Here is a 20,501-nt window from a genome sequence, read left to right as displayed (position 1 = left end):
ATAATACTACAAAAAAACCTTAATTGAAGCACACATTACATTCTTTTTACCATGGACATAGATTAAATTGTAAAAAACAGATATTAAGAAAACCTGGAAAATAAAACACATGACCATTTTCCAAAATGTAAAAAACAAACGGGATAAACATCGTTCAATATTATTGGAGAAACCATTTGAAAAGAAATGGGACTATAAATGGCGAAATTATCAAAAAAAGTATTCCATGCAACATACCTAAATGGCATCTACACAGAATTTGGTAAGAATAGAAAATGAATGAAGAATAGAATAGAAGAATAGACGTCAAAGATCTTTTTTTACTGGGTTGGTAATTAACAAGGGAATTTGTTCAGTCATTCACTTATGCACAAGTCAAAATTTCCTTTTAACCAGACATTAACATTGAATGAATTAAAAACAAGGAATAAAAGATCATAGCTGAAAAGCCTCTAAACGTGTTTCTTGTCTGTTTATTGCATGTTGGACTGACAGAGTTTGGCCAACGTCGACTTGGCTTATGACGAGCATTCGCTGGTGGGGCAGAGCTGCTTGGTGCCCCAGTGGAGGTGTTACGCAAAGCATGTCAGCTCCCAACAGATTTTGCTCACCTTTCTGCCAGCCTCTTTCACAGGTGCCTCATTTCCATTCCCGCTCACTGAGAAACTACCACAACATACTAATGTGCCTACTTTTACTCTTATCAGATGTCCTGATGCTGATGACCTCGGAGCTGGAGGCGGAGCCTTTGAGTCACGTCAGCACGCAGGAGGACGACACGCTGACGCCCGGTAACAAGTCACTGGCGGACTCGCCATCCGGTTCCGCCGGCGGACGGGGCCGATCCGAGTCCATCGATCCGTCTTTCGAAATGAGGAGGAGCTCAAGCACCGGACCTTTTGACGTCACGTCACCTGTTGTCTCGCCTGCCTCTGAAGGGCCCAACGGACCCTTCGGGCCCCCTGATGCCCTGCCGTCAGATGGCTGGGAAAGCAGGATTCCAGAAAGCCAGCCCGCTACACCCGGCTGGGGTCTGTCTATAGGTGGGGGTTTTCCGGGCACAGGTTTCAGCATTTACATTTTTCCTCCGGTACATAATTGCAGAATGTGTGGCCTCTTCATCGTCAGCATATGGAAAGGTGTTAAAAAAATTATTACAAGTCATTCTTCGGGACCAATAATTTCTCATAGAAATAAAATTTGCAGAGTGTCAGTGGTCATCAGAATCTCATATAAAGTTAACAGAATATTTAACCGTAAAGTACTTTCCGGAAGTTAACACAGGTTTGAATCCGATTTTTTTTTTTTTAAATTCAATGCCTACAATTTACTTGTCAAAATGCCAAATATCATTGCTGATAATCAGCTCGGTTGAAAATCGGTCTATCCCTTATTACTACCGCACGTATTTATGTGTGTTGTAGATTTGGGTGACAAAGTTCACTTCTCCGAGCCACAGCCCAACGCTGTGCATGGTGGCAGCATCATCGGCCGTCAGCTTTCCCAGCAGAGTGTCGGAACGCAACTCAAGTGTCCTGTTTATGTTTACAACTGCTGCCTGGATCTGCTCAAGGAGCAGCTAGTGCACCCTGCCGCCAATCGACAGCCCCGGGATGTCTTCTTCAGGTACAGCTGAATTTTTGGCTCATAGTTTCTGTTTTTTTCTTTTTTGGTAAAAATTCAAAACTCGCATCAAAGGTGTACGCCAAATCCAGTGGTGACTTAAGAGTTACATTTGTTCCATGGCAAATACAAAAAAAGAATACTACTTCTAGTACTGTTCAATAAGAGGTCATAATGTTGGTTATTTTATCTGTTCCTGTGTTGCTCCACTGATTGTGTTCAGATGTTCCATAAAGCAAATGATGCTAGCTGTTAGCATATTAACCAATATACGTTGTTGCAAATATTACAGAATTTTCGAGTTGCCATGTTTTCAGCAGAGAAGAATAAATAAGTACTCCAAGCTACCAACAGTTGTTGGAAAAGACCAAAAAAGTGCAATTGTAATCGCTGATTGTGTGTACGTGGTTGTCTTGACGATTGAGTAGACCTCAAGAGGCTCAGTTTTGGCAGATGTCTCAGCAGGTGAAGCGCAGGTGAGAAGAGCTGCTAGTTTTTGTTCGCTTAGAGAGTTTTTTCTGCATGCTGCATCTTTGCGTAGCTAAAACAGCATGTAGACTCATCTGTTACATAATTAGGTACAATTGGTATACATATACAGTATGTGTGTGTATATATATATATATATATATATATATATATATATATATATATATATATATATATAGTGATTAACAGCAAACCTAAACAGAATCATTTTCCTCAATCATGAGACTAACCTTAGTATTAATACAGCACAGCATACACAGTTGTAAACACACAATCTGTTGAAATCAACGGCTGTATGAGTAATATAATTTAAAGTCCAAGACCGATTATACTACTCCCTTAGCACTGCTTAGAATAGTTCCTTGTGGTCCAAACTTCTAAACAACCAAAAATGGGCTCATTTTGAGCCTTCTAGTTCTTCTAACTTAAAATATGAATTGTTCTTCAAGTCACATACGCTTACTGATGCAAAACTCTATCCAAAAATAAATTTGGACGATAGTTCCCGTAGTCCAAACCCACATTATTCATCCAAAGGTTTCCTGATGTTGTTGTTGTGTGCCTTGTTTGTCTTTTCTGTCCCTCTCTGGAGGTTTGAGAGCACCTGAGATGATTCCTCTAACAATCAAGACTAAGCATGGAGTGGATTTTGTGGATATGCCATCTTCTAACCTAGTGGAAGACAGAGCTCAGTCATTTCCATTACGCTTTATCTTGACAGGTCGCTTTCTCAGGACCGCAGCAGCCCATCGCCTTGGACTGACCTTTTGGCACACCCTCACAAGCACAAGGAGCTGGCCCACTACTGCAGCCTGCTCCAGGAACACTACCAGCAGAGCTTCGCCAAAGGTAAAATGCCAAAACAGCAAGTCTGTGTTGCTTATAGGCACCTTCCCAAACAAGAGACAGTTGTAGAGTTGTTACACGCTGAGTTGATACGAAATCTATTTTGGTCCGATCACTTGAACACTTGTGATAAATGCTAAAATGATATATTTTATAAATATTCCATAACCCCAGACCTTCATGTGACATTCACTTTTCTCGTCCCTATATGTTTAAAGCGATCACTGCTAACAGACAAAGACCATCTTTTTTTATTATTTAATCTTTGCATGAAAGTGTGTTACGGTACAGTCTGTGTGTGTGGCATTCAGGTGTCTACCGGAGCCTCCAGCAGTCGCTCAGTATCAGCTCCCAGGACATCCTGATGGCCATGGATTACTGCGAAGAGTCCCTGCAAGAGATTGACATCACAGCCTTCCTGCAGACGCTGTGCGGACACATCCGGGTATTTCGGGAGAACGGCAGGGCTGCGGCGTGGACTCTGCACCCCAAAACCGCCAGGAGGTCGGCTACCTTCATTGTCGGAGAGGCCGAGGAGGACGGAGCTGGCGTCAAGTCTGCTGTGGCTTCCTTGTCCAGGTAGGAGAACATGTACAGATGTAGCCTTAGCCCAAAATTGATTAATTTTTTCATCAAATCTTAAAGTCTCAAAAAGTGAAGCGCTTTTTAATACATTCCCATATAAACGTATGCTTTGAAATACAGTTTTGAATCGGAAGATACCAGCGAAGCGGAATCCCGATTTCCTGCTCCTCAACCCCGTCTCATCCAGGAGGTTCCCAAGAATATCCCGGCGTTCCCCCTGGAGTTGCTCCAGACTCATCCCACCTGTGACATGTGTCCTGATGTGCACAAAATCATTCAGGTGAGGAGTGAGCGCGTTGTCACGCTGGTGTTGTCCTGACACTGAAAGGCTTCAATCTCCACAGGAAAAGTTCATGGGGATCGTGTTGCAGTATTTCAAACCTGTGCCTTCAAATCCTCATTACTTCTTTTACTGTCCGCCGTCTTCCAAGAAGGAGGTGACAAAGTCCACATTCATCACAATCATGAATCCCCAAAATATGATCCATTTTCCCACGTGGCAATTCCAAAATGTCGCGTTGCATGTCATAATCGCCTGAATACGTGATGCTTCTTTAGGAGGACTCAGAGGATGGTGAGATTGAGGTGAAGCCCTATGAAGAGATGGTGTCCGAGGCTGAGCAAGCCACTGAGGATGGTGAGGTTCTTCCCGACGGCTTTCTGCCCCCTATTTTGTTTTTGCCTGTTCCGCATCACAAGGAAGATGCAGTGTGGCATCTTACATTTCTAGAGACGACATCTGGCGGTATCACCACAGAGAGCGACAACGATTTGGTGGTGGAATATGAGGAGCAGCCCAGCGGTGGCAGCATCAAGAGCCTCAGCGGCGGCGAGGACCGCTCACACTCTGACTCCAACACAGTCAACCAAGACCAGGACCAAGACTCTTTCAGCATCCTGGAAGAAGGAGACTCCATGCTGGAGACAGAGGGGCCGCAGATGGACATGCCGCCGCTCTTTCTACATGTCACCTGCTCTGTTAGCGCCAAGAGTTGCCATGGATCCATACCCATACACACCCTGCCCACCTGCCTCGGTGAGTAAGGTCCAAATATTACCAAAAACCTTCTTGGAAGATGCAAACAAATTCACATTTTATCAAAATATAGACAGTGGTGGCTTGACTTACTAGTTCAAAGGTAGTTTCGTTGTCACGTTAACAAGGTTCACATTTTGCGACCTTTTTTTGGGGGGGGTGAAGTTTGTTGACTACCTTCTACGGAGGTTTGAATGATCATTTTTAAACTGAGACAAATGTGAAAAAATGTTAATGCCTTCATGAGAAAATTAAGGTATGGTTAGGGCGTTTTACACCCTTTAAACGTATTCCATTAAAAAAATAAATGAAAAACTATAAGTGAAAAGATATCCATAATTGTGAATGTTTTGCTTGCAGGTGAGATTATTTCCTGCTTAGAGGATGCTGAGGCAATACATTCGGTGGACCTGAACGAGCTCTCTGTCACGCTGGACATTTTTGTTCTCACTCTTCCTCTGGAGATTGAAGTCATGTCCGACTTCCATCACAACAGGTGAGGCAGTGGAATTAAATGCGGGCTTGAAAGTAATCATCGTAAGCAAGCAAAAAAAAACATTTTTTTACATTTTCACTCAAATACTCAAATTCGATTCAAATTTTTTTGTAGGATATCCGAATACGGAAAATACTCGATAGCTGTCGCCTCTAGCCCTAATTAGGATGCCTCTGGGTACTTGCAGGTACACGTCTGAGAGCAGCGTGTCACTTAACCGTTCTCCAGGACAACCGTCGTCGTATCGATCGGATGACGAGCTATCGGCCGCCTTGGAGGGACTGAAAGAAGCTGATGTAGACATGTGAGTGTAGCAAGTCACTCTATGATTTATTTTTATGTGAGGCAGGGAGCATAAGTAATCTTAGACAAAAAAAAAAAGTCAAACATGTAACGTGGGCTTTCCTCTATCAGGGTCTGTGGCGAACCTTTGTCCAAGCTACCACTACCTCACAAGCTAGCCATCCTGGCCACCATGGATGAAGTGAGTGTGCAGTTATGCTCTTCTGCCTGTGGAGGCAGCCAAACGTCATTCGCTGTTACCTCTGCATCAGATCCGTTGGCTGCTGGAGGACGAGATCGTGTCGGCCCTGCGTCGCTCACGCATCATCGGCCCGGCCACGCTGCTCAAGGTGGCGCAACATGTGGTTCGCTCAGCCGGACGTCCGCACTGTCGCAGCGAAGACGTCCCGCTGCAGTTTGTGTTTAGACCCGAGCAGTCGCTGGATAAGTTCAAGGAGGCAAGTTCATTCACTTGCCACGATTGCTTTCACATTAGGGTTCAGCAAAATATGGCTCAGCCAAGCTGTTTATTGCGCTCTTCTCCAGGAGTTCCGTCGCATGGCGCTCTCTGGCTACATTCTCAACAGCGAGCAGGACAGCTTCTACTACGCATCTCTGAGCCGGCTGCATCCTCAGAGGATCCACGCTGTCAAGAGGCTGTCCGAGAGTACAGCCGCTGCCAACGCTGCGCCGCCTCAGGAAGATTTGCTCTTGGAGAGCGAAACTGAAGCTGAAGATGTGGTAAGGAATTCTCAAATCTCAAATTTTAGCTGTTTTAAAGACCCTGTAAAGGACATTCAGACATGAGTTTCTAAATGATTTCCATGTTTGAGAAATGCTGAAAACATGGGTAAAAAGTGACAACTACAAGACACCTCCACTCTTGCTGACAGCAATCTTCTCCAAATCCTTTAAAACAAAGCTCCGTTCCATGGGGGACGGAGCCTTTCAGGCAGCAGCATCATGCATTTTTAATGGTCTGCCTATGGACACCACAGGCAATTGAATCTTTTAAATCCAATCTTAAAACGTTTTTAATTCTGAAAGCCCATTCAAATAACTGCTAATTTTGTAAATGTATTTAGTTTTTTTTCATTGAATTGCTATTATTTTTTTATTTTATTTTTTGTCAGGCCTTGTTTTCAATTCATAGTAACATTTTGAGATTTGCTGACAAATGTAAAGTGTGATCAAAATCAAATGTACTATTATTATTATTATTATTATAAATAATTGTGAAAATACAGCAGGTATGACAGAAAAAGTTAAAACAATTAATTTCACATTACAGGGACTTTAAACTTCCAATAACTTCTAGTCGTTTTGCCCGCAGGCCGCCAATGTCACTGCTGACACCAATGAAGTGACAACGGCGGATTTTGGTGAGCCGGTCGGACTTTTGAAGACTGATGGTGGTAACACGAGTTCAGTGAGCCTCCAGCTACTGAATGACTTCACCTCACCCCCCAAGACGCCGTCCAGTGTCAGCTTGCCCGAGTCAGTGCAGTCCTCTCAAAGTGAGTCCTCAGTTGGTGTTTTTAAAACACTAGCAAACAAATACAAGTATTTTTGTTTTTTTCTCCCCAACATTGATCAGCGTTCTTAAAGAAAAGACGTTGCACAAAGTGTTAACGATGGATTCAACTTCAGATTTTTGCTGTTGTTATTTTTTATATCACAAAAACCTGGCATGTCTCAAATCTTTGTTTAGGGACAAAATAGAGTCATATTGTTATTCTATTTTGCAGGTTTTGGCAAGCTGAGGCCAAGTCGAGTACAGAGTGTCATCTCAAGCCAAGGAAGTTTGGATTCTGATATGCAGGGTGAGTTTGAATCCACAGTTTTTTTTGGTTTTGTTTTTTTTTTTTTTTTTTTTAGTAAAACATAGAAAAAGGGTCAGAGAAAATACTCATCTTGAATCATGAGTTGTTTGTTACATACCAAAAGCACAGTAGCCCCTGGATTGAATCTTGTGGAACTCCACTCATTTACGTGATGCTCAGCAGTTTGTTTCCTTCAAAGGATACGATGGTGACAGTAGTGACTCCGAGTGTGAGAGTCCCACCCTTGATGATCAGGAAAGTCAGGCGCCTCTAATGCCCGACTTTTGGCTCATCGCTCACATCCTCCATGACAGAGTCAAAGTTTACTCGCATTCCAGGTGGGACCGGTCTTCAGAAACCTTACAAAAGTCAGCTCATGGCTCATGTATAAGCCAGAATGTTGTAGCTTTATCTGATTTGCGCAGGAGTTTGAGTGAGGAACGGGACATGAACATCAAAGAGCAGGAGAGCCGCGACAACAAGCAGGAGCTGCCGGAATATTTACAGCTGCACCAGACGGTGGTGAGAAACATCGGAGAGTTGTGTCGCAGAGTCAACCAGGTAACTGAATCATCACTGCTATTAATAGCATTACCACAAGCGCCACCTTAATAACATGTCCTACTACTCCTGCATTGCTACAAAAACTACTACTGCCACTGTCCTACTTAAAGACTTGAAATATATATTTTTTTACTACTTTTTTTTTTAAATTATCACTACAGTTATTGTGTTATAAAATGCATGCCTGCATTTTGTAGATGACCTTTATAGCCTTTTTTAATATTTTATAATAAATCAAAAAACAAATTTATGTCATTATTTTCTGTGCTTACCTCCATACATCTTAATTGTCTGTTTTAGCACATGCTGCTGCAGGACCTTCATGACAGCCACGTGTGCAACTCCCTGCTGGTGGCGGAGAGCGAGGAGGATATCTGGAAGAGCGAGTCAGCGTACAGGCAGAGACGCAACACATCGGACGGTCAGTGGGCGCCTGCCATCTCCGTGCTTTTCCTGTCGGACAGTTGTTGTAAAAAGCGCACTTTGTGTGCGTATGCACCACAGATTATCATGCCGAGGAGAGCTACCAGGCCAGAGATTACCTGGCTGCCACCATGCACTTCATCCCGGGACATTTTGCCTGCGAAGTGGTGTGGAGTACCGTCATCCATATACACCCAAGACTCAAGATGGGACCTAACATAGGCGTGTCCAGAGGTAAGCATCTCTGTCATGAAGAGAAACACAAAATAGATACAGGGAGGCATCCATTTTGGTTTGAAAAGACCATGAGCAGACACACTAAATTGTCTCATGAAGCCATGGTGGAAAATACACAGAAGGTCGAGCATTTTGGTTCAAAGCAGCAATTTTTTGTTTTTTGTCTTCTCAGCCATTCAGGCTTTACGCTCAGTGCTCAACTCATTCAGTGTGGGCAACAGGAAGAACATGTTTGTCTACCAGGAGCGTACCACCAAGTCCGTCTTCTACCTCAGGTTGGTGACACCTTTCTCTCTCCGTTTTGGATTCTGGTTCACGTGTCGCTTTATCCCACGCAGACTTTATGAGACTTCCCAAGCAGGCAAATACTCTGACTTGGACGGCAGCCTCCACACCTCTCACTCTCTTAGCCTGTCCAGAAGTCAGGAGCCGCTGTTTTCCGAAGACCTCGTGGTAAGTCAAATGCCAAGTAACATAAAATAAATTCATCTTTTAATGCTTCTTGTTCATTCTTGAATAAACCTAAACAAAAATCATGGGCTGGTTTCTAGTTTTATGGATGGATATTATCTTAAAATATATTATTTACAGCTGCCATACTGATTTCTATAGTCAATACAAACAAAACTACAACCTAATCCTGTATACCAAAAGTCATCACGTGCTTATTGATGATGATTGATGGCTGATCTTTGCGCTCTCAGGGTTCCAGGTCATCTCTGGAAGGTTCTCGCCCAGTGGGCCAGGTGGACAAGCACATCTTGCTGCTGGTGCATGGCGTGGACAATGCAGGTAACAGGCGGGATATCTTCGACACATGTGTAATGTCAAAGAAATACTGCTGATGATTGCCCGCGCTCGCTAGGTCCTGAGATCACGGACGAGCTCGTGAAGGTCCTGCGCAAACGTCTGGATGAAACCACGCTGGACATCATCACCGTCATGCTCGTCAGGAACTGCAAGCTGACACCCGCCGACGTGGAGGTCGCTTGTTTAGACAGCCCCTTTCACGCTGTTGAAAATGGCCTTTTCTCAAAGCTCATGCCGCTTCACCTGCTCTGTTCAGTTCATCCAGCCATCGGGCACTCCCTCCAGCGAGGTGATGACGTTCATCCTTCCTGCCTTTTTTCTCCTGTGGCTTTCGGCCGTGTCTCACTACCTTCGTCAGAACCTGCTTATCTTCCTGCATGTGCCCAAGTACACAGACAGCAACACGGCGCACCACTTCAAGGTATCTTCTTGTCGTCTTCTTTTTTGGCCACACCTAAAATTTATAACTCCAGATGGACCTTGAGTTTTCAGCTACTTGCTCTATAAAAGAGTTCAATGTTACAAAAGAGAGAGACGAATAGTTAATTTTTCAAGGCCGATACTAAATCGATTTAAAGCCAGTATTATTTGGAGCTGAGATTCATTTTGACTAAAAGGGAGATTATAACAGTAAATAAAAAAATACAGGCCCCAAAATTTACCAGTGACTTAGATGAAATGCCTTTAAACATACAATATGTTTACTGAAATTTTTTTCAGATTTGCACGGTATTTTTTAAATAACTCGAACCCTTAATAAATTATATAATCCTGCTATGTTCATCTTCTATGCAGCACTGCTTTCATTCGAACGCCGATATGGCAGATGGCAACATCTACCTCTACAACAAACCTGGAGGTCAAGGGACGGGGGGCAAAGGTACACTTCCTTTCAACTTGTTTGAACTGTCATAAATAAATAGATGGTTCAAATACATACTAGAATATATTCTGATCTTTTTAGATATTTATACATTCAAACAATGAGATTGTCAAGACTCCCTGAGTTGTGCAGTTACGCAACAGGGGAAAGTGACCTTAACTCTCTCAAGCAGATTCCCCTTAGTTTATTCTGTAATAGGACATGCAGCATAACATAATATTTTATGTATATTTCAACCTGTATCCTTTTCCTCGGTCCCAGCACTTTTTGGCAGTACAGCTACCTGTTTTGACCCCAAATCAGTTGGGTCTTATTCAGCAGGACGTTGAATGTTCACATCTCCCATCTCGCAGGAATTGCCTGCATTACTCTTACTTTCATGGATACCAAGGGGCACCCCCTCCGGGCCCCCGATCGGGACTGCGTCAGACAGAACGACAACTGCTCCACACCGCTGCAGCCGGAACACTTTGAGCGCTTGACCACCGTGATGAGAGTGAAGGCCAATGGTACACATGACGGTTGCAGCCAAGGTGAGGCGTTTACATTTTGGAACCGCTTCTCCTCCCCATCTTCCTGTTAAATTACATTATAATTTTAACTCATTCCCTGCCATAGACGTACAAGATCCATGTTCACTTGGCCACTGCAGCTTCATAAATTAAAAATCTAATTTAACTAAGTTGGATGTGAATGGGTTAAGAGTTGTGTCTTTATACTGAGGTATGCTATTCACAGTTACTTTGCCCGTTTTGGTGAAACTGAGAAAAATTTTGAAATCTGCTGAAACAAATGTGAATCACATGCATGTTTATCTCTTTGAAAATATGCAAATTATAGCTTCATTTGCGGGACCAATTCAATTTTATTTAACATTTTGTCGATTCATTTTTAATTTGTCTCCTTTCTTTTGATTGGAATAAATATTTAGAGGCTGTGGCAGCGCCGCTGAGGGTGCGATTCGACGTGTGGGAACAAGGAAACGTTAGTCCGGCGCAGCTGGCCGACAAGCTGCAGGGGGCGCTCCGCCATGCTCTATGCGACGTTCTCATGGAGCTGCGGGTGCTGCCCAACCCGCTTTGTCTGCCCTATGCCAACGCGCATGCCCCCCGCAAGGACAACGCCAAAGGTGACACCTCGCCGTTCACCTCCTTTGTGCAGAACGCACATCGGATGAGATCATAAAAATGCCGTTTCATCGTTTATCTAATCGGATTTTGATCTGGTCATGATCCAATCCAGTCTAACCTGAGTTTGTCTCGTCTAGTCTCGCCTTGGCACAGTTTGTCTGTAATATAAACCTCTTTTTGTTACATCAAGTTCACTTTCGGTTTTGATGTCGTTTAGGCGTGTTGAGTCCACCCGAGGCGAAGGACACCCCCCGGCAACGAAGCGGCTCCCGGGTTTTCAGAAGCAGCCCCTCGCCCATCACCTTAGCCCATCCCGGAAGCGGCACTGCTGGTATGACGGGATCCGGCACGCCCGAGTCCACGACGCCCACCGGAAAAAGCATGCGCCGCAGCTTCTGGGATATTCTGGTAAGTTGGTGCACGAGCATCGCTCGTTAGCCAGTTCGCAAGGGTGGCTTTGGGCAAAATTGAGACAAATGCGGCCCAATTATTTAATCGCTCCTGTTTGTTGTCGCAGAGCAAACCCGACTCGTCGGAGCTGGGCAGTCCAAAAACCACAGACGACATTGTGCTAGAGCGAGGTGAGGAGGGTCGCGTGGCACGCCGCCGCCACAAGACGGACAGCGTCAAGCAGCAATGGTCGCAGGAGAGGCTCAGCGAGCTGGAACAGGCACAGAGGTACGCACGGTCAGGCACGCTTTTGTTGAGGGGGACCAGACTGGGCTAACTGAGACACTTAGGCCAGCTCATACCAAATACATTTTCTAAAAAGGTTAAGTTCTGTATGTAAAACTATGTTCACTTTAGGGAAAAACTGTTGTTGCAGGGGGCGGGTGTGCCAGCTGGAAGAGGGCGATGCCGGTGCCCTGCATCCTGTCTACCAGTTCACTTGCCAGCCTTGGATCACTTTCATGGCTGAGCTCGGTGCGCAGCAATCCCCATGCATTAGCTTTTTTTTGTGTGTTTTCAATTCAAAAGTATTCATTCGGTTTTGCTTTCGTATTGTACAGGCTGCCCATCGATCCAACAATGCTCGGCCGATGTGGCGTCCCACTTTTTGCTGCCGTCCATCCTGTCCGAGCTGGTCAATCTGGTGGGATCTTTGGCCGCCGACACCAGTGTCAAGGTTTTCGTCAAAACCAGGTCCTGCATTTTCTTATTTGAATAAATCTTGATGACTGGATTCTTAAAAAAAAAAAAAAAAAACTGTCTTTGGTATGTTGTTGGGATGCCAGAATATATTATTTAAAATCATTTCTAAAGAAAAAGATGATTTGAGATGTTTTGAATTACAAGCATGGGCACAGGACAAACTAAAAGCTTGTATCGCAAGGCACCACTTGGTTATTTTAAACTCCTTTTTTAAAAGTAAATGCAGTTTTTCAAAGATGACTTCACATGTGCTCCCAGCTGCCCCGCATCAGGAGATGTCTTTGTTCCTTTGTCCACCGTGCAAAACCTGTGGCGTCCTCCCGAGGCTTCCCGCAGCTTCATCGTCATTGGGAGGAACTTCCTGCAGTGGAGCTGCAGCACCGAGCAAGGTAAATGCAACCCAACTAAAACGCGTCCTTAACCACATGTCACCTCATCCTTCGCCCCGCCTGTACTCTCCGTCTTGATGTGTATGTGTCTAACACACGCGTGCGTTGTCTTAACATGATTTTGTGTTGAGCCGTGTCTTCTCTGTCTCCTGTCGCAACATCTTGCGTCCGTCCCGTCTTTCCATCTCGCGTCGGCTGCAGATGTCAGTTTAGAGGAGGAAAACATGGCACCGCTTAATAGGTTCACACGTAAGTATGATTTCTTCTACCTTAACAACTGTCACACAATTGGAAAAATGAGGAAAAGGGCCTGAAATTTGCCCCTCCCCTCCAAATATATTGGCTACATTAGACTCATAAGACATTTCATGATATCTTATTTACTTCTTCGGGCAAAATCGTCAATGTTATTTTAGTAAGTACAAATACATGAATACATTCAAAAAATAAACAATCTAAGTCATTTGACCAGTTTTGGGGGAGTCCAAGAAAAAAAATGCAATCTTAGTGGATGTCAAAGTTTTGCAGATTTTCATCAGTTTTTTTTTTTTTTTTTTTTTTTTTATGTTTGCCACATATTAAAGGGGTCCACTGTATGTCTTTTATACTTTGCGTATGTTTCTGCATGCAGATATAAAAGAGTTTAACCCAGATGTTTACGTACAGTATATAAAGACAAATACCATTTTTTCTGCTGTCTACATGAAGTCATTCCAAACCTCTGTGCTAGGTTTATTGGAATTATCAAATGATATTGTATTTATTAAATAACTAAGTACTAAGAGGTTTTTTTTTAAAACAATGTTTAGTGACCCTCTTCTTAATTCTTTACTTATGAAACTTAATACTAGACATGCTGAGGAGCCACATAAAGAAAACATGAATCCACCTCTACACGTCTTTAACATCAGAGTGATTGTGTATATCTGGACATTCAGTATTCATATGCATACCTACATAAAAACATATTTACATACACACGAACTCTTAATATTCGTCTCATGTATAAACCCATTTCCTTGTTCTTCTGATTATGTGCAGCTCACAAAGGCCTCCAACGTTTTGAGGCCTCTGAGCAACAGCTGCAACAGGGTGACTGCTCCAGTCTATGGAGCCATCAGCAGTTGGGATCGATATCAGCACCGGCTCCCCGCCAGAGGTTCCTCTTCATTCGTATCCTGGACAAGAAGGTATTTAAAGGATGTCTTGCATGTAATTTAGCTGGACTATATCACACCGGTCTCCAAAATTCAATAGAAGATGGCCCAAGGCCCTTTACTGTCCATGTGACGTTTACTGTACAGTAAGCCTCCAATTCCGCTTCAAATCAATGAACATTGGGCTGATACATTTGCTGTATGTACCTTGGCCACCTGGGGCACGCCTCTGCAAATAACATGCAGTAGTATCAATGTTATTTTTTTTTTCAGATTATAAAAAGTATAAAGTCCCATAAACTCATATCTCACAACGTACATAAATGATCATGGCCAAAGAGTTTATGTTGCATAGTCATCACTCTCTGTAGGTGTAAAAAGCAGGATTAAAGAGGATTAAGGCACATACATTGGTCTGGTGTTCAATAAAATCGTTCTTATTTCAAAATGATGTTGACATTAACTTAATTTTGACACATTTGGGTCTCCATAATATTAAAAAATATATTACTGTTAAAATAACTGATTACCTTATTTTACAAACGAAAGGCCATGTTATATTTTGTCTGTTTTAGGGTTGGAGAATGAAAATATTTTTTTCAAACTGTTGTTTTTAATTTAATTCCTTTTAGATACTCCCTGCTGTCGTTCTTCCTTCAAATTTACAAACAAATAGTATGCTGCCATCCAGTGGCCGACCGTGGAATTACACCAAAATCGGAGGCTGTATGGCTTCAGGGGAAGCAGAAGAAATTAGTTTCAATTAAGAACGTACGATAGATTTGAATAGTTTCCTGGGCTTGACGTGCTGCGTATGCTCCTGCAGGTGACGCTGTATAGCTACAACTGGTCGCTGGACTTGGGCGCTTCACTCAACCGCGAGCTAGTTCGCCTGGTCAGGTGGCAGAACGCCCGAGCCCACGTGCTATACTGCCTGCTCAGCCAGAAGATGGGCCTGTTCCATCACCACTGCTTTTCGGACGCGCCGCTCCACGACATGCATTCCAAGCGGGTAAGTGGCGACCTCTCACGTCACCGGGCGGGCGCGTACCCGCCGGCGCTTCTGCCAGCTGAGGTGGAAGCGACCTGTAAGGCCAGCATCTGCTTCACGGGCCGCACCAGGCGGCGGATCTCGCGGCACGACGCACGCAGCTGTCGCGGCCCCGGGAAGGCAAATCGTGTCCTTCCTTGATAGTCTCTTAAAAAAAGCAAGTCCAAAAAGATGCAGGGTGTAAATATTGACGTTTCCCCCAGCGACATGAAATTTGCAGCAGGCAAAAAAAGGCTCTTGAAGCCAGTAAATAAAATCAGCTTTTGGAGTTGAAAGGCTCCGACTTTTATGATTATCTCGGTTTTAACAATGAAACGTTTATTTCTTTGCATTGCTGTTTATATCCCTTCTGCACTCTGCTGTAAATTGCCAAGCCTCTTTTGTATTTCATCTAATGTGGTCGCAGTTCCCAGTCATCGCTTACGGCCTGAACATTTGTCATGTTTCGTCTCGCTTGGGTTATCGTCACATCACACACAGAAAAAGTGACAAGGAAATCAGTCCATATATGGAAATGCATCGCCGCTCTATTGATGAGTCATGAAAAAAAGAAATGCTTCGTTGAGATATTCACTTTTGATTCCATCGATTTCAGCTCTGACTTTGCGCTCGGCCTTTCATTCTGGTCCGTTTTTCCTCTTCTGGGCGCATCAGCAAAAAAATGCAGCCGCTGCTTTTTCATTAAATATGCGGTGACAGGTTGACTTTTGATGTTTCTGCAGTCCAACGCAAAACATAACTTGTCAAGGCTGTGCTGATGCATTTTTTTGGACAAAACTCCCAAGGCAAACTTGAAAATATAAAAACAAAGCAAAAAAAGTCAATATTTGTACAGTGTACAGTGCTGTAAAAATGAAATAATGATCATCTAAACCTGGATGTTGTTTAGCAAAGGAACCTGAGTTTTAATGGGGACTATAACAGGAAAAATGTAAAAAAAAAAAAACAACATTTTTTCAAGACAATTTGATTTTTGACGAACAAAACGAATGGAATCCATTTTGCTGGAAGATCAAGTCGCATATTGTGAGTAAGTACTTGAGATTTACTGGAGCAGCATCTTCCAGCAAAGTGCCCTTTAAGTGCAACCCCCCCCTCCCCATCCGCCCCGCGTGCCTCCCGCGGCCAATTACCAAGCGCAAAGAACTTTCGCTTTCCCCCTGATGGCCTTCACGGCCGCGTCACTAACGAGCTCGGACAGGAAGCAGAGTCAGAGCGGCAGAAAATTTGCCTGAATCGGCCTTCATCTGTCACGGCCGTGACAGGAGGCGGAGGGGGGCACCGGCCGGGCCTCCGCCGCCTCTCCAGCTCCTCCAGCCTCAGGGCCGCCGCCGCCGCTGCTGCGCTCTGCCGTGTCGGCCCGGAGCTGCTCCGTTGAGCTAACGCGCCCCAAAGTTGCTCGACAAACAGCCAGCGTGGGAATTAAAAGTCACCATCTTGTTCCCTGATGAGCTCCATTTGTAGGCCAGAACAAAGGGAACTAGATAGGACATTAAAGATCATCTCAAGAGGCTACATTAGCGGGGTGTAGACATTAAATATGTAAAGATGCCGGCTTATCTTTTGCAGATAGAAATTAAACCTGTTAGTTTTTTGGTGCTGTCAAGTAATTAAAGATTTCCAACAAATTAATTGCAACATTATGTAATTAATCACGATTAGTTGCATTTCCCAAGAACCTTTTTTATGCCTTATGCCACCATGTTACATGTCGTTTCATACGGATTGTCATTAGTGATGCAATTTTCTTCTGGCAGGTGAGCCAGAAATAAAACCCATATTTGACACAATTAATCTTCTGGAGTTACTGAGTAATACAGTACACAGACATACCATGAAAAATGTAGTTCTAAAGCACTGTTTTATAGATCCTTTTCCCCCTCCGTCCATTTGTTGATGGTTACTTCGCTGAAAAAAAATGAAATAGCTCAAACTTCCATTTTGTTTTGTTACTTTTGAATTACGCGCTGATATGAGTGTTGTCGGTCGTTATCCAGGACCCCAACCCCTTCCTGGGTCAGTCCATGGAGCCGGACACGCTTCTCCGTAGCGCCGTCCCGCCCCTGGCCAGCAAAGAGCAGGGTCGCCTGGCGTCTTCGGGCCGCAGCCTGGCCCCGCTGCACTTCCCCTCCGAGCTGCTGCCTTTCGACGAGGCTCTGAGGGACGTGTGCGCCATCAGGACGCTCGCGGACGGTGACGCCGTCAGCCGACACGGCGGACAGCTCTTGGACATCAAAGCGGCTGAGAGGAGAGGTTCGCAGACTCTTGAGTTTAATTGATGCTAGTAATGCTATTGTATTTATATACTCTTATAGTGTGTTAACTTCATGCTAAAATATAATGTGAAACAACATAGATAGGCTAAAGAAATTTCCACAAACGTTGAGGTAATCACTTTAATCTTACAAAACTAGATGATGGATTCTCTGGTTCTTCTTACTTTTATTTTCACTGCATACATGAGTGAGATTTTAATGGGTTTCTGCAGGTCTCGTCGAATCCAACTGAATGCTTTATAACGCCGCGGCGGGAATATTACATTTTTCATTTCAAATCAAGAGCAAATTGATTGGAACATGAATCAACCTTTTGTTAAATTGTGGTACAGTAACGCTTTTGACAAACTTTGTCATTACGGGCTCAGTTTTCTGGCAGACGAGCCAGGAATAAAGCAGATGATGATAAAAGGATAAAATGTTTCTAGAGATCAAGCAAAAAATGTCCAGTAGTTCTCAAGTTAAAAAAATGGACTTGTATGGCACCATGCTCTGTTTTATTTATTCATTTGTTCTCATCCAAATTTGCTTAGTGCTGGTTAGAGGCTACTTGGCTGAAAAAGTTTGAGATCCACTGACTTCATAATATAAACCATGAATATTTTCTCAGTATTTTCCCAATTTGTATTTTGTATGAAAATGACCATAATATCACTATTGTTACAGCCTTTGCATTGTTGCCATTGCTTTTTTGTTGCTGTTGTGCAGAAATGGAGAAGCAGATGAAGATTGAGAACCTCTTTGTGACGTGGCAGCAACGTTCGGCGCAGTCCAACATGCCCATCGCGGTGCGTTCACTGTCACTCACATAAAAATCAATTACAGCACAAAAAGTGCATTAGTGACATCATGTCTATGACTCGGTGTGGTGCAATGGTGCGTGAGCATCAAAGTTTGCTGCTTGTCAATCACTTTTCCAATCTCCTCCTCAGCTGGCCGACCTTGAAACCCTGAAGCAGTCGTCCCGGCTGGTCCACTACTGCGCCACGCCCTTGCTCTTTGACCCCCTCTTCCGCAAGCAGATCCAGGAGGAACAAGCTGCTCAGCCGCCCATCAAGGTACTGGATGGAGTGTGTATAGTCCAGACAGACTGCCTGCAGCTTGCATATGCTAGAAATGCCCGGTTTGAAGTACTGTCTAAATAAAGTTGAACGTTGGCACCGTCCCGCAGAAGCGCCACCGCTCAAACGACTCAGCGGCGTCGGGGCGGGACCGCAGCTACAGCAGCGACTCCGGCGACATGCTGCCGGGCCGGCTGAAGGAGGAGCCCTGGCTGCTGGACATCTCCAGCGCCTTTCTGCAGCAGTACGTGCAGTACCTGCAAAGCTTGGGCTTCATCCTGGTGCAGGTGCGCCCGCAGTCGCCCGCTCGCAGGTCTGTATCCGTCCGCATTCCCTTTTCTGGTCACGTTTGGCTTGCCGTACCAACAATCCGTTGCTTATCCTCATATGGGGTCAGAGGTTGGCTGGAGACCAGTTACCGGTCGTTGTCGAGGCATTATATCGACAAATAACAAAACTGAACTGGTCGCCAGTTATTGTGAGGGTACTAGGATGAGAAACGACGCCGTCGCTGATGAGGCAGCTTCACTTTGGGAGACCCCCCCCAATCCCCCCCCAAGTGACTCACTATGCTTGAGGACTTAAGCGGACCCCCGCTGACCCCGCCGCTCGCCTTTCATTGTGTTGGACAGCATCGCCCGTGCCCGCGCCGCCATGTTGAGCTCCATGTCGTCCGAGGGCAGGATGTCCTTCTCTTACGTCAAGCAGAAAAGCGAAGACAGCCCTAAGGTGAGTTAGAGCGACTCTCGCTGAAATTACGAGTGCCGTCATCGCCTCGGTCGTCAGCGTTCCAGGAATGGCTGCTGCATACGTTTGGATTTTCCCTTTTAACAATATGTAATTAAATGCGTCCTCGTTTTTTCTTTTTGTTTCTTCGTTGTCGTTTAATGTGTTCATTGATTTACAGTGGAAGACATCATTAAATAATTGACGAATCGCTCATCATTTAATTCAAATTACCGTTAATCTCATAAAAACATGAGTTTTTATTATTGTACTGTATTTAAATATTTGAAAATGCGTATCACACACCATTTATCGATATGCCTATTGAATCATCTTTTATGAAAGAGGTACACCAGATATGCACTATATTTATCTTGCTTACACTTCTAACTGATTATCAATACCGTACATTTTTGAAAAAATGCATAAAGTATTGTTAAAAAAAATTCTGTTTTTTTTAGATCAGATTTCTGTTTAAATTCATGCATTTCTAAAAACAAGACAGATTTCCAACAAACCTATGGGGTGGTTTTAACGCAGCCAGTAAGAATTATTTTATTCTTACTTTTTTACCATCCCTTCATATTCTTCAATCCACTCTGCAGACCACTGTGTCCGCCACTACTGCTTACCACCTCCAGAGGGCGCTGCCAGGTGGGATTGTGCTGATGGAGTTGGCTTTTCAGGTATGATTTTTTTTTTTTAAAAAGGGAAAATCACATCACTCATCAGACACATCATTCGAGAGATTATGTTTTTAAAAAAAGACAAGAATGCCTAATTGTTTTTGTGTGTTCATTTGGAGTGTCTAATGCTAATGCTAAGGTAGCAAAATGATCAGAACCAGTCATCAGTACATAGGGAAGTTGAATTGCGAATGTGATACTAAATACTCTCTAATGTATTTAATAGTTGTTGTAGATTTGAAGTGTGTGTGTGTGTGTGTGTGTGTGTGTGTGTGTTTTCTCGCAGGGTTGCTACTTCTGTGTCAAGCAGTACGCTCTGGAGTGTTCTCGCATCCCCATGGGGCAGTCAGTCAACTCACAGGTAGGAGTTCATGTTTTTTTTTCTCAAAATGGTGACTCAGAAGAACTGTATAGATTTTAACGTCACTCATCCAATTGTTCCATCCAAACTGCGAGACCATTCATCACCCGTATTCGAAAACATCGTCAATCGTCATCGTTTTTTTTTTTGCAGCCTAGCTAACGCCAGGCAGACTCCCATGTTGTTCCACCTGTCCATTTGTCTCTGTCTTAACCCTCTTTCCTCCTCTCACCCTCCCCTACATACACACACATACACACTTCCTGTCATGTCTCCATCAGGGCGGCCTGCTCATGAAAGCTCGCTGCAAGCCGTTCCCGGACGCCGCCCAGGTGTCTGACTGTGCGGTACGTCCCGGCCACTGTCAATCTAAGGCGTCGGGGGCCGGAGCGGGGGCTACTCAACCCCCCTTTAC

At 44.1% G+C, this 20,501-nt stretch overlaps 1 protein-coding gene across 1 annotated transcript in view; it reads left to right on the top strand.

Annotated features, from left to right (window-relative positions):
* The window catches only part of szt2 (SZT2 subunit of KICSTOR complex), a 35,115-nt gene that overhangs the window by 8,286 nt on the left and 6,328 nt on the right, over window positions 1–20,501 (top strand). The window contains exons 24-67 of the mRNA XM_088425561.1: window positions 496–634; window positions 708–1,043; window positions 1,425–1,626; window positions 2,834–2,961; window positions 3,270–3,537; window positions 3,664–3,823; window positions 3,888–3,980; window positions 4,102–4,180; window positions 4,274–4,579; window positions 4,940–5,075; window positions 5,263–5,379; window positions 5,490–5,559; window positions 5,630–5,815; window positions 5,904–6,098; window positions 6,691–6,874; window positions 7,106–7,180; window positions 7,380–7,518; window positions 7,606–7,741; window positions 8,045–8,165; window positions 8,249–8,401; window positions 8,577–8,679; window positions 8,743–8,857; window positions 9,109–9,196; window positions 9,270–9,388; window positions 9,471–9,635; window positions 10,010–10,094; window positions 10,451–10,630; window positions 11,029–11,226; window positions 11,445–11,635; window positions 11,745–11,905; window positions 12,054–12,151; window positions 12,238–12,370; window positions 12,638–12,768; window positions 12,970–13,017; window positions 13,810–13,958; window positions 14,752–14,937; window positions 16,974–17,229; window positions 17,961–18,040; window positions 18,185–18,310; window positions 18,424–18,626; window positions 18,946–19,042; window positions 19,645–19,725; window positions 20,012–20,086; window positions 20,368–20,433. Of these exons, the coding sequence (XP_088281687.1) occupies window positions 496–634; window positions 708–1,043; window positions 1,425–1,626; window positions 2,834–2,961; window positions 3,270–3,537; window positions 3,664–3,823; window positions 3,888–3,980; window positions 4,102–4,180; window positions 4,274–4,579; window positions 4,940–5,075; window positions 5,263–5,379; window positions 5,490–5,559; window positions 5,630–5,815; window positions 5,904–6,098; window positions 6,691–6,874; window positions 7,106–7,180; window positions 7,380–7,518; window positions 7,606–7,741; window positions 8,045–8,165; window positions 8,249–8,401; window positions 8,577–8,679; window positions 8,743–8,857; window positions 9,109–9,196; window positions 9,270–9,388; window positions 9,471–9,635; window positions 10,010–10,094; window positions 10,451–10,630; window positions 11,029–11,226; window positions 11,445–11,635; window positions 11,745–11,905; window positions 12,054–12,151; window positions 12,238–12,370; window positions 12,638–12,768; window positions 12,970–13,017; window positions 13,810–13,958; window positions 14,752–14,937; window positions 16,974–17,229; window positions 17,961–18,040; window positions 18,185–18,310; window positions 18,424–18,626; window positions 18,946–19,042; window positions 19,645–19,725; window positions 20,012–20,086; window positions 20,368–20,433 (6,357 nt within the window). The remainder of the gene's footprint in view (window positions 1–495; window positions 635–707; window positions 1,044–1,424; window positions 1,627–2,833; window positions 2,962–3,269; window positions 3,538–3,663; window positions 3,824–3,887; window positions 3,981–4,101; window positions 4,181–4,273; window positions 4,580–4,939; window positions 5,076–5,262; window positions 5,380–5,489; window positions 5,560–5,629; window positions 5,816–5,903; window positions 6,099–6,690; window positions 6,875–7,105; window positions 7,181–7,379; window positions 7,519–7,605; window positions 7,742–8,044; window positions 8,166–8,248; window positions 8,402–8,576; window positions 8,680–8,742; window positions 8,858–9,108; window positions 9,197–9,269; window positions 9,389–9,470; window positions 9,636–10,009; window positions 10,095–10,450; window positions 10,631–11,028; window positions 11,227–11,444; window positions 11,636–11,744; window positions 11,906–12,053; window positions 12,152–12,237; window positions 12,371–12,637; window positions 12,769–12,969; window positions 13,018–13,809; window positions 13,959–14,751; window positions 14,938–16,973; window positions 17,230–17,960; window positions 18,041–18,184; window positions 18,311–18,423; window positions 18,627–18,945; window positions 19,043–19,644; window positions 19,726–20,011; window positions 20,087–20,367; window positions 20,434–20,501) is intronic.

This window comes from Hippichthys cyanospilos, chromosome 10 (assembly GCF_059441005.1).
Source record: "Hippichthys cyanospilos isolate Australia breed blue-spotted pipefish chromosome 10, RoL_Hcya_1.0, whole genome shotgun sequence".
Classification (NCBI taxonomy): Eukaryota; Metazoa; Chordata; class Actinopteri; order Syngnathiformes; family Syngnathidae; genus Hippichthys; species Hippichthys cyanospilos.
This window is presented reverse-complemented; position numbering and strand designations above follow the sequence as displayed.